The sequence below is a fragment of the Columba livia genome, chromosome 1, assembly GCF_036013475.1.
Source record: "Columba livia isolate bColLiv1 breed racing homer chromosome 1, bColLiv1.pat.W.v2, whole genome shotgun sequence".
In the NCBI taxonomy this organism is placed as follows: Eukaryota; Metazoa; Chordata; class Aves; order Columbiformes; family Columbidae; genus Columba; species Columba livia.
Window position 1 is genome coordinate 182916078 of NC_088602.1, and position 12079 is coordinate 182928156.

The 12079-nt window shown below is 35.9% G+C and overlaps 1 protein-coding gene across 6 annotated transcripts in view; it reads right to left on the reverse strand.

Annotated features, from left to right (window-relative positions):
* The window catches only part of DOCK4 (dedicator of cytokinesis 4), a 237762-nt gene that overhangs the window by 60437 nt on the left and 165246 nt on the right, over positions 1–12079 (reverse strand). For all 6 annotated transcript variants that reach the window (XM_065048727.1, XM_065048725.1, XM_065048726.1 and 3 more), the window contains 3 exons: positions 10328–10455; positions 8332–8466; positions 3592–3690 (listed from right to left, as the gene is read on the reverse strand). In XM_065048727.1, the coding sequence (XP_064904799.1) occupies positions 3592–3690; positions 8332–8466; positions 10328–10455 (362 nt within the window). The remainder of the gene's footprint in view (positions 1–3591; positions 3691–8331; positions 8467–10327; positions 10456–12079) is intronic.

Here is a 12079-nt window from a genome sequence, read left to right on the forward strand (position 1 = left end):
TAAGTGAACTAACATTTGGTTGGTTGAGTACAGATCTGTATCATATGCCTTCTATCTTAAGAGGCAGCAAGGAAATAATTTTGTCCTTTTACATACTCTAAATACCATCTCCTAATATTCCTACCTAGTGCACATAAGCTCTAGTACTATCTTATACCACTTAAACAATATCACAGTTCTGTTTCCTCTAGCAGCAATATTTGCTTGATTAAGTTATCTAACTTCGATTAAGCAAGAAGCACGACCTTCTGAAAGACTGAAAACCATCTATTTATTTAATCAAAAACAGTGGAATAAATAGCACTTGGTAGCAGGGTTCAGCATCCACCTTACCCTACTCAGGCTCCATTAGCTGGAAGAGAGGAACCAGAGGACTAGTAGGGTTTACACCCATCCCTATGAAATACTATCTTTTCCTTCATCAGATCTGTCTTATATATCTATTCTGCCACATTATATAGGGTACACTGCCAGTGGATGAAAACTAGGCCTTCTGGCAGGTGCTTATCTGTTTGTTTTGCCTTCTTGTAATCTATTAATTAAAAACCTCACACATATCAGCCTTAGAACCACCTTGCTGCAGTCTAAGCAGCATTGTGCTAACATATACTGTTTCTCTCATTTACTTTTCCCACTTCTCTGCTCCTATTTATAACTTCTACCATTACCTTTTGCCATAAATTACATCTGAGCTTTTTTTGCGGCAGCAAATATCCGCCTACAGGGACGCCTCTGTTCCATAAATTGCTATAAAATATATTTACTAGAAGACGATGGTATTTGGTGGTAAGCAACAGGAACATATCTTTAAAATAATATTGAAAGATAAAAGGAAGCATTTAAAATTACTGCCTCATTAAATTCAATGTTTCAGAAAAGTCTCTGGTGCTACCACTCAGCCATGAATCCCCTTGTCATCTCTTTCTTACTTCATTTGCATGATTACAAATATAACATGCATTTTCTGTCTTCTGCTTTGTATGGAAAAATACTGACTTTCTTAAAGAACTGACTGGAATAAAAATAGTCACCATGTCAATTACTTAAACTAAATATATTTACAAAATAGAGGAAATATTTCCATAAACAACCACTTGTCTAAAGCATCACTCAGATGCATGTCATATAGAAATGAGTACATGCCGTTCCTTTGAAGTCTACGTTTTGCTATCCTGTGATTAACAAGCTGGAGAAACAGCCTTTAATAATTTTGGTAGAGACTGTTTAAAGAAAAAATAATAGGAACTGCAAATATATTCTGATAGAATGAATGATAACCTTCATTCCCTCTTTACAAGTACTTGCATGAATAAATTTTTGTTTGGAGAAGTGCTTTGGTGGGGGTATTTTTTAATAATATCACAAATGTTGTTCAAACAGGCATCCACGCAAGGACTTGACAGAGTCAACTTGAGAATTAGTCTGGAAGAAAGAAGAAATACCTTGTAATATCAGTGCCTAATCACTCAGTATAGATGGTTAATTGTAAACAGAGGTAGCCAAAGCAAAATAAGCCTAGCAGATAAGTCCCTTGCAAACCCCATGTCAGATGAGTAACTTGTAATGTGGATCAGGGAAGACCCAACCCATTTTGACATCACTGACCAGGAGGCAAAAAGATGATCTGAAAATACAGCGAGCTGATGGTAGTTACTACTGAAGCTGAAATCCCGAAGTATATACTAGGCACAGGATTAACTATGGCTACTTGTTCAGCCTCTAAAAGTATCTCAGACAACTAAAAAAGTAGAATCACAGATATTTAAACCTCCTGAATCTTCATTTACTCATACTGATGTCATTTACTAAGAAGCATATCTTAAAGCAGTATAAAATGCCACAAAAGTTCAACACTTGGCAAACAAAGCAGAAAGATACAGCGGTAAGTGGCAAGATGGTTTAGCCAGCCTAAGTCACACACGATCACCCCGTGATTAACAGCAGTGTCACCCTCACACAACTACTCTCATCTTTCCCCCTTGCTCTTAGTTACACACATTTTAGTGACAGTTGATATTTCCAAGGGAGAGAAGAAAAAAAAAAACCAACAATGTATTTTTTCATATTCAGAAGACAAGGAATGTTGCATTAATTATGATCAACCTACTGCCACTGAATCAGTGGTGGAGCTGCTGATGATTTTATGAGATCTGAATGGAAATAAATAAATTCTGGACTTGAGTTCTTAAGACCTCTATTTTGATAGCACTGGCTACAGCTGCTTTCCATATGTCTCTGTATAATAGTAGGCTATGTGTGTAGGGGGAATATAAATGTGTCAAATCAAAAACAATTCAAGTATTAATTCTAGAGATTTTTCATGTTCTAGAAGTAAGAAAGTCTGGATAAACTCAACACTGTAGTTCATAGATACATCAAACAGAAATCAAGCTTGAAACCTCTAGGAAATACTAAAATCTAAACCTAGGAATACAGACCTGCTCAGCAATCAAGCAAAGGCGAAAATACTTTCAGTAAAAAAAAGCCTAGGTACCACAACATGTACTAAAAGTTGCCTAAGAACAGCAGCAATTGTAGGTGAAAATATATGCTGTAATATTAGTAAAAAAATGTCCACCCTAGATATCTCCTAGGTAGTACTTTTGATTCATGACAGAGATAAGCTCTTAGCAGCATTTTCTATCTTTCAAGCTCAATATGACCATCTGATTACAAAGAGAAGGCACTTGTGAATGGTATGTTTTCTTCAGAACAGCTCTAAACAGCTTTTAGGAATTTAAGGAAATCTGAAATTGCACCATGACTGGAGTCTCTTTTTCAGGGCAATACTTAAGTTTATCAAACAGTAATTTAAGCGTAACATGTAAAAACATACTATCACACTAGAACATGATTACCCTCCTATCTAGGAACATTGGCTGAAAAACGGGCATAACTCAAGATTTTTTGTGTGGATCAAATTGGGTACTGTGTAAGTTTTCAAATTTGGTATTATGTAAGTTATTTAAGTCTAGCAGAGTGGAGTCTCAGTGTCTATCTTTATGCAGGTAACTCCATCAATGAAATTGGTAGAAGCTGCCCTGCAAGAGCTCTGCAGCTACTCTCTTCCGTGATCAAACTGGGCAGAGACATCATAAGTCTGACAGCTCCTCCTGCCAATGAACATGCTGCACAGTTAAGAAAAACTGAGAGCTAGTTGAATGTGCTCTTCTCCGGCTGTGTTTTTGCCATGGCCATATATAATGTAATGAATGATTAAATAAACAAATATAATAAATCAAACAAAAAACCAAATGCCTGATAGGAAGAATCAAGCAGAATTGTGTAACCTTAGATGGACACCATCTTTAAAACAGGCTTGGAGGCTAAGCTTATGGCTTTCAAGCAATTCTATATATCCCCTCTGTCCCTACTCTATCTGCTGTCATTGTAGAAGCCACAGGATCCCAGTCCCACTGTAAAAGTGGACCTGAGTACACAGGAAAACCTGTGCAAAAGTTAGCTAATCTGAAAAAAACAGATTGCATTTAAATACTGAAGTGTTTCATCAAAGCACAGGAATAAAGAAATAAATGAAACAGAGAAATAAAAAAAAACCTGAACAAGTGGAAAGACAATTCTATTACTTACCCTCAGATCCTCCTTTGTGTTGAAGCTGTCAAGAAGCTGTTGATAATGTCTATCAGTCATTTGTCGCAAGAGTGACAACAAACAAGAGACAAATTCCCCCTGTTCAGATAAGCCAAGAATAGAAACATTATAGATTATAACATTTTCTGTAGTTGAGCTTAAACTTCCATCTTATAAGCACTTCAAAAAAATTAACAAATGGACACAAAACTAATTGACATTTAGGCTCAGACTCCATACATTAATTTATCTCTGAATGTCCTACCCATGTAAAGAATTACTTTCCACAAAACGCAACTTACTTGCTTAGCAAAATCTATTTGAAATAGGTCCAGAAGGGCTAAACCAGTAAAAGTTTGATTTGTGATTTGTTTCCCTTGTATCTGTTTTTAAACAAATTATTTAGATTGCTAAAATTACAACTTCTTAGTCAACTCAATTTTGCAACAAATATAAATAAAAATATTTTGCAACAGTTCTGGGAAGAATGCTATCATTTTTCTTTAGGGAAAAAAATAATGGAGTTAACCAGCAATTTTTCAAAACATTTTTTCATTACAAAACCAAATATTTGTCAAAAAGAAAACTCATTTATAGGATGGAACAAACTTTGAAAATGTTTTGATCAGAAGTTTCCTTGGACCTACAGAGGAATTTCTCATTAATACATATATTTAGAAGTTGAGCTTAACCATAGGGAAGACCACTCTCTCATTCCTGGATCCCTGCTCCACAGTGTCCCACACTCCAGAAAAGGGACACTTCAGACAGCAGCTGAGGGACTTAGTGCACTGCTGGGCAGATTCCTCCTGGTCTCTGGAGATGCACATTCACCAGGCTGTTCTTCAGGAACACAAGAGCAGAGAACTGCGCTGGGTATCTCCAGTGAGCAATCAAACGGACAAGATGTTATGGGAAAAGAGGTTCTCCCTCGTTCCCTTGCCTGCCTGCTTCTTCACTTTTCAACTGGGAAGAAACACTGAATAGTATTAATCTGCCCCGACGGCAGACAGGATGAGGACAGGGAAGGGTGAAAGGCCTGGATTGCATCCTAGTGCTTAAAAGGAACAGTTCTGATATCTTACAAGCTTGTTAAAAAATCCATAATACACCTCTGGCTTGTATCTACCAGGATTGGTGAATGAGACTGGGACAACAGAGAGGTATGTATGATAAAAGTAGTTTAAAATGGTGCCTTTCATTGGTTTGTCAAGTCAAATTTTGGTAAGATTTTTCCCTGTATTTCACTAAAAACAGAATATAAGATGAAAATTGAGTATGTTTTCACAGGAATGGCTGTTCTGGGTTTTACATTGGAAGGTCTAACTCACTTGTGATTATACCTCGTATACTTGTTGGTATGTGAGGTGACAGCTTTCCCTGGCAACATGGTGATAAAATACTATTCGTCTTGCCCATGTTAAGATTCTACACTGAAATAATTATCCCAAATTAATTACATCCCTGTAAAACCATTGCTTTTTACAGTTCACATAGCATTCTCAAAACAATATCCTCAGGCTACAAAGTCTCTTAATCTTCATGCTCTGGGCATAACCATCAAGGTCACAGCTGCTATCTTGTAAATATCTGAAAATGTATTTGCAACACTATCAGGTCTTCAGAAAAGAAAGACTTTCATCCCTTATCATTGTTTTTAAATAGGTTTAATTTCATTATATCTAGCCTTTATAAATATGTTTAATTTCATTGTATCTAGCCTTTATAGTGCCATTTTGTATAACGTAGGCTCACCTAAATAAGAATAATTTTTGGAGACTTTTTATTCCAATTTATGAAATCTAAGACCACTTAACTTTGGTTAATTAGCCAAAATAAGCAGAGTAAATAAATAAGGGTGTAAGCTTACCTAATTGCTAGCTTGAGTGTGTATGAACATTTTGAATACTTCCCTTCTTGCTTAAGCATTTTAAGCAGTCCTTTATAGGCACCTTCCTTCTATGTTCCCACATTTGCTTCAACTTATAGCAGTAGATCCTCACCAAGAGGGTGGTGAGGCAGTGGAACAGGTTGCCCAGAGAAGCTGTGGATGCCCCATCCCTGGAAGTGCTCAAGGCCAGGTGGGATGGGGCTTTGAGCAACCTGGTCTGGTGAAAGATGTTCCTGCCAATGGCAGGTGTGTTGGAACTAGATGATCTTTAAGGTCCCTTCTGACCCAAATCATTCTATGATTCCATGCTATTAAAAATCAGAGTCTTTTAGAGAAAGCTGTGCTACTGTAGTTGACAGACAGATTAGCTATAAAAGGGTACCAGCTTTAGCTAATCGTTAACTGACTTCTAAATTTGAGCTTTTAATTCAAATGTAGGTAGCTATACAGGCAGCTGCTTTTTAAAATAACAATGAACATTCAGCTGCATTTGTTGAACTCAGCAGAAAAATGTACGTTGTAAGATTTCTGCCAGTGTTAGCCGCAGACTAACTAGTCAGGGTACATGCAAATTATGCACAAAAGCAAACTCCACCATAATAACCTTGATAAAATCCATTTAGGATCCAATTCTAGTGTCTAAGTCAAGCCAAGCAGTATATCCAATTCACTTATGTAGAATCCTGTAATAATTTTTTGTGTCTTATTTAAGGAGGGCAATTATTAAAACTCATGGAGCTCACCATTAAATTGTAATTCATTTAGGCTCTGAGGAACTGAACTTCCAAGATCTGAAATTAGTAATGGTTTGCTTTAATTAGATTGTTTTCTGCTAACTCTTTATATGCAAACCCATTTTCCTTAAGGAAATCCAAAGGTCTAAATCAGTGACAGCCAAAAGCAGAAGTTTCACCAGTACATTAAATTCAGGGTTTGTTAGTGCAGCTTCTGTAACACTGACACTCTGAGGTCATTCCTTTGTGCTCTTTCAGCATCACATGCAGCTTGGAGGTTACCATCTAACAAGATTCCTCACTGCAAATGGAAACGGTACGAAGGTACCAAAACTACTTGTGATGAAAGAAACCGTGCAATCCTAGCAGCACACAGCCTGATGCTGCCTGATTTTATGCTGCTTCTTTGTGCAGAAAAACAGTGACACGTGGGCTCAGAAGATCACACCGAAACTGTAACTGCTGCAAAAACATGAAAGAATTTTATCCAGTGTGCTGCCATGGTACATCTCACAAAGAATATTTTATGATAAATGCAGCTTGAGATAATGGTAACATACTGGAACAGACTCTATTGCTGTACTCATATTGAGTACTTTATCATACTTGCTCTACAAATAGTTCCAAGAATCTGGTTCCGTGTGTTGCCATAAGCCCGTACTGCATGGTGTTTCTACATAAATGTATATAATTGCCTTATGTTGTGCTGTGAGTCACTTCCACATTAAGTATTCTTTGAGAGCCTCCGGTGATAATGACATGGCTTTTCAGATGCATAAAAAGAAAATTATGCATATAAAGAAAATTTTGCAACTTGAAAGCACTTTCAGAGTCTAATTTTTTGATGGTGTGAAAAAATTAGGCTGTCATGTTGTTTTATCTGCAAGCAAGTGTATATCTCAGAAGAAACCAATAAGTTTGGAGTCTTGCTGTGATAAGAGTCTAATACTACTACCCTGACTTCAGCTTAGATTTTTCTTGTGATGCCCTGACGTACATTCATAATTTTGTAATTTAAAGAAAAAAAACCCGGACTCTAAGACGTACAGTCCTGCTGAATTGCAGTGATTAAAGCATGGTGTTATCTTATTACAGAGCTTGGTCAGTTCCATAAAACTCTGCATATAACATTTGTTCTCTGTGGGATAACGTAAAGCAAACAAACGGAAACCCAACAACACATTTCTTCCACAGCTGTTAAATGCTTTTGAAATGTTTGATCTCAGAGGAAATTCTGGTTTGAAAGGCAGCCATCTATTCATTAACAAAAACAATCAGTGTGAAAATTGGGCAATTAATTAATTAAGCATATAGTGAGACAGTAAATCACACAGCATAGTTTGTTCTCTGCAGTGTTACCCCCTTGCCTCATATTGGGGCCACATCCCTTGCTATATTAGAACTGATTTGCCCTTCAAAAGCAAACATGGAATCTAACTGAAAACAAAGTAAAATAACACTACATTTTGTTTCCTTGGTACTCATCATAGGCTTTTCTGTAAACGCCTGCATTTTGACCTTCTAATTTGCGCGAGTTTTTATAGCAGGCTGACCAAAATGTCATTTGTTAATCTTCTAAATCCATCCTCTATGCTCTACTTCGTACAATTGAAATGCAGCTCAAACGTTCAGTCCAGAGAACAATAAAATGCCTTTCAATTAATAAATTTGAATTTGAACAAGTTAGCATCACAGATTCTGCAAACATTTTTAGAGCTGTTTCACCATGTAAAAATATATGCTCTTAGGACGTAAAATGCTATCGATTGATACTCTTCCATTTTCAAGAATTCAAATTCAAAGAAAGTTTCAGAAAACTATTAAAGTTGTCTATAAAAGAAACAAGAAGAAATAATTATTGACCTGAAGCAGTCTCAAAAGAAATGTTACCTTTTGGGGTTTTTTAAGCCATATTTATAAATACATTCAATGAAAAAAAAATACTATTTCCACTGAAAATTAATAAAGTGCAAGAAAAGTTTTCTTTGTTCTCCTCATTCTCTGTTTTATACACAAAATCTTCAAACTGTGAATTGCAACATAAAGACAATATTGTCAGAAACCTATTAGTCCAACAAGCGACAATTGTGAGCTATTTCATTATAAGAAACTTACAGTCACATCTTGAAACTGGAGGCGCATAGCAGAGCCTGATGGTTGTGGTCGGCTGGTGATCTCTAGTATGGTCCTCAACAGAATATCTAGCAGACTGTTTACAATCACATCAATTTCTTCCAGGACAGATTTTTCCTTAAACACAACATAAATAATAAATAAATAATTCCTTAAATACAACATTTCCTTAAATACAACATTTAAGATTTTAAAACAGAATGATGACCACCGGCATATTTTCTTTGATGTCATTTTAGAAGCAAATTATAGTTTTACTATGAATGTTACATTTGAGAAACAAAGACTATTCTCTACTTAAGAGATTGTTTAATTCTATTGTGTTTGGTTTTGGTTTTGTTTGTTTTTTTTCCCCTAACAGCTTTCAACTAATTACACCATACTGAAATATAGAGGACTGTTATGGGAACAACTTTGAAGATGTTAGCATTCATGAAATCAGCATAGGTCTATTTTCAATTAATATTTAGAGAAAAGCAGTAAATAATACACAAGAACTTTTCAGGCAAGATTTTTATAGGTAACGTCCATATATTTTCTGGGGAAATTGCCAAGCGGCTTAAATTCCAAAAAGTAGAATTCTGTTTTCACACTTTGAAACTATCACCAGAAACAAGCAGATGGTGCTCAACCTTCAAGACCTGCTTCAGCAGTAAAGACCAGCTACATTGCTTCCCATCAACTGCATAGCACAAACAAATTAGTCATTTATGTAAGCCTACAACTGCCTGTATGCAACATCAATACAAAAGAACCGAAGTGTTCACTGCCAAGAGACCACGAATACCTTAATTACATGCATGAAAACACTTGATGAAGTCAAGTTGTAGCTACTTTTCCTTCTTAATTCAGATGGAAACCTGTTTTCCCTGCTTCAACAATGTTGTCTATCTCCACTGCAGCAGACAACACAATCTCGATCTGAGTGATTTTACCCACAATTTAAGATGACATTTTTTTGCAGAAAGAAACACTTCATAATCAAATGCACACAACCGAACTAAAACTCAGCTGACAAACGGATCATTCGTCTTTGCTGACATCAAGGTGTAGGAGTGATTTTTTTTGTTTCCTTCCTACACACCCAAAGCATGTGATTTGTAACAAAACTCAAAATTCCTCTGTGACACTCAAGTCTAGTGTCACAGCCATGTTCTATGTCACTTAGTCTAGCATCAAACTGATAACTTTGTTACTTACGAAGGCAGACAGCGTACAGTGTATTTAGGAACTATATCAGCCATGAGGACTCATGTACGAACTACTGTTAGAATCACCAACAACCTGAACTTTCAAAGCTGCCTGACTTGTGCCCTCAACCTCTAAATTATCTTGGTTACCAGAGAAGGAATGAAGTTCTGAAATGAACAAAAATAATATCAAAGTCACCAAGTTACTAACACTCTCAGTGACTTGAAGACTACTAAAAATAGTAGCTGCATATCCTGACCATTGGAGAGAGTTTTATGTAGACATTCACTTGTTTTTGTATACATCTCTGGCACGGTGACTACAAAGAAAAGATCTCCTGAAGTTAAGACCAGACACGTAAGTCTTTCTCCCAATCTAAAACCACAGCTATGTTTTATTATCTATTATTTTATTTCATGACAAGGTATTATACTAATCCAGGAGAGGCTGCAATGAAAATGTTGCTACAGCACCAAAGTTGCAAGCTGCATCCATATCAAATCACTGATGGAGCAACTTTAATTGCTGACAGTGGTATGACGTGAAGAAAAATTAATAAACACAAAAAATAGTTATCACTAATACATTACAATGTAAAGCATGCTGGCTTTGATATGTATGTATTTCACTAAGCTCATGAGAAATCAAAATGACATGTTTATGCAGAATCATTACACAAAGAACTCTTTAAAATGGTCTTTGTCAAGGTCCAGTTTGTGTCATTAAATGTCTTTGAATCATATAAAGAAGTTCAACACCTTGTGGATGTGACATGGTGTTTACTTACTGAGCTGTTCTTCTTGATGAGGCAAAATATGTTGCTAAGGATACGTGCACACATTATAAGGTCCTTCTGCTCTTGTAAATGCATGTGGAGATGATGTAAAACTACCGGAAGTAGAATATACCGAGAATCTGGAAAAAATGAAAAATTTTATGAGCCGAAGCTTCTCATATAATAATTTCATTTTAATACAGACATAAAATGTGTCTTCAGTCCAAACCAGTATTTCTGATAAGCAAAAGCTTCTACTTGCTTTAACCAACATTTTTGATCAGTGAAAGCTTTTATTTCATAAACATATTCTAAAGCAAATATTTGAAGAATAAAAAAATATGCTGAAAGTCAGCCTGCTGTATCATGGATGGAGAAAAACACCGCTGTGTGGAATATAGCATATATTACAGAAAATTCTAAGTATTTGTTGAACTGTCATGGAAAACAACTTAGCACCATAATACTTGTATTCAAAATAATGCGAGATTATGCTCTAGTGTTCCCTGCCATGTGACTGGATCCCTTTGCAAGCCAAGGTCACAAAACACTTAATCTTGAACTTCTGTTATTTACAAGCAGTACGTTCAGATTTCTTTCAGGATTTTCACTTTCCAGATTCCTCACTCCTACTGAGTATGAACAATTTAGGCTGCTGGTGTCTACATAGAATGATTTGCCTTTCCTCTATTTAATTTTCTAAGCACAGCTCTTTGGTGCTATTTTCAGTCCTGAATTCTCTCAAAATGATGCAAGAACTTCAATAACATGCTACATTTTCTTGCTTTTTTTTCTTATAATTAAGGATGACACTATACAGGAAGAGCCCAAATACACCTGTGATAACATATTGAACACCTATTTATAACTTGACAAACTGAATGGGTGTTATGCATTTTCATTGTATTGTTTTTACATCTTTTCCATAACTGATAAATGAAATGTATTTGAATCACTTCCTCTATTAAAATTTTAATGATGATTATATGCTAAAGTATCTAAATATTCCTCTATTTAGTTCCTTTGTTCATGAATGTAACTATTTCCTAAAAATTGAGTTTATCTACCTGGAAAATTACCACTTTAAAATAATTTTGCCAACCAGGTACTGTTTGTGGATTAGTCTAGACACTTTTTTGGCCTCACATATTTCCTATTTTTTCCATGAGGAAGGAAAAGATAGATCTATTCTGAGATTTTATTTGCTGAATGCTTCTTTCACTCACTGAAATGCCGCACTAATCTTTTCTTTCTCTATTATTCCTTTGGTTTCATTGTCTAGTTACCTGTATAACACAAATCATACAGACAAGTTGATTCACACACGCTATTTAAGTATATTCTTGTTTTCATAGTAAGCCTGCTTGATCTTTTTAAATGAGTGTTTCATTCAGGTGTTTTGCTATATCTTCCTACTGAAGAAAAATATAAAGACAGACTGTATAGCAATAGGCAAAAGGCCATGAATGAATCTAAAACCAGTGGTATCAAAACCCCAAACTGGGAAACAAACAGCAACTGTTTGTTTCTTCAAGTACCTCAGTAGGTTTTCAACAGAGATGGTGTGAGAGTTCATATCTGCTTGTAGAACTGCAGCTGGGCAAAAGTGTCTCAACAAAACCAACAAGGCATTTGCTTTTTGTCTACCTAATACCCAGAAGTTCAGCAAAGTGTCGTCCCAGGTAACTGAGATGTCAAATGCGCGCAGTTGCCATGGACCTGAAAGATCTATAGGGCCGAAAGGAAAGCACACAAAAAGATGGC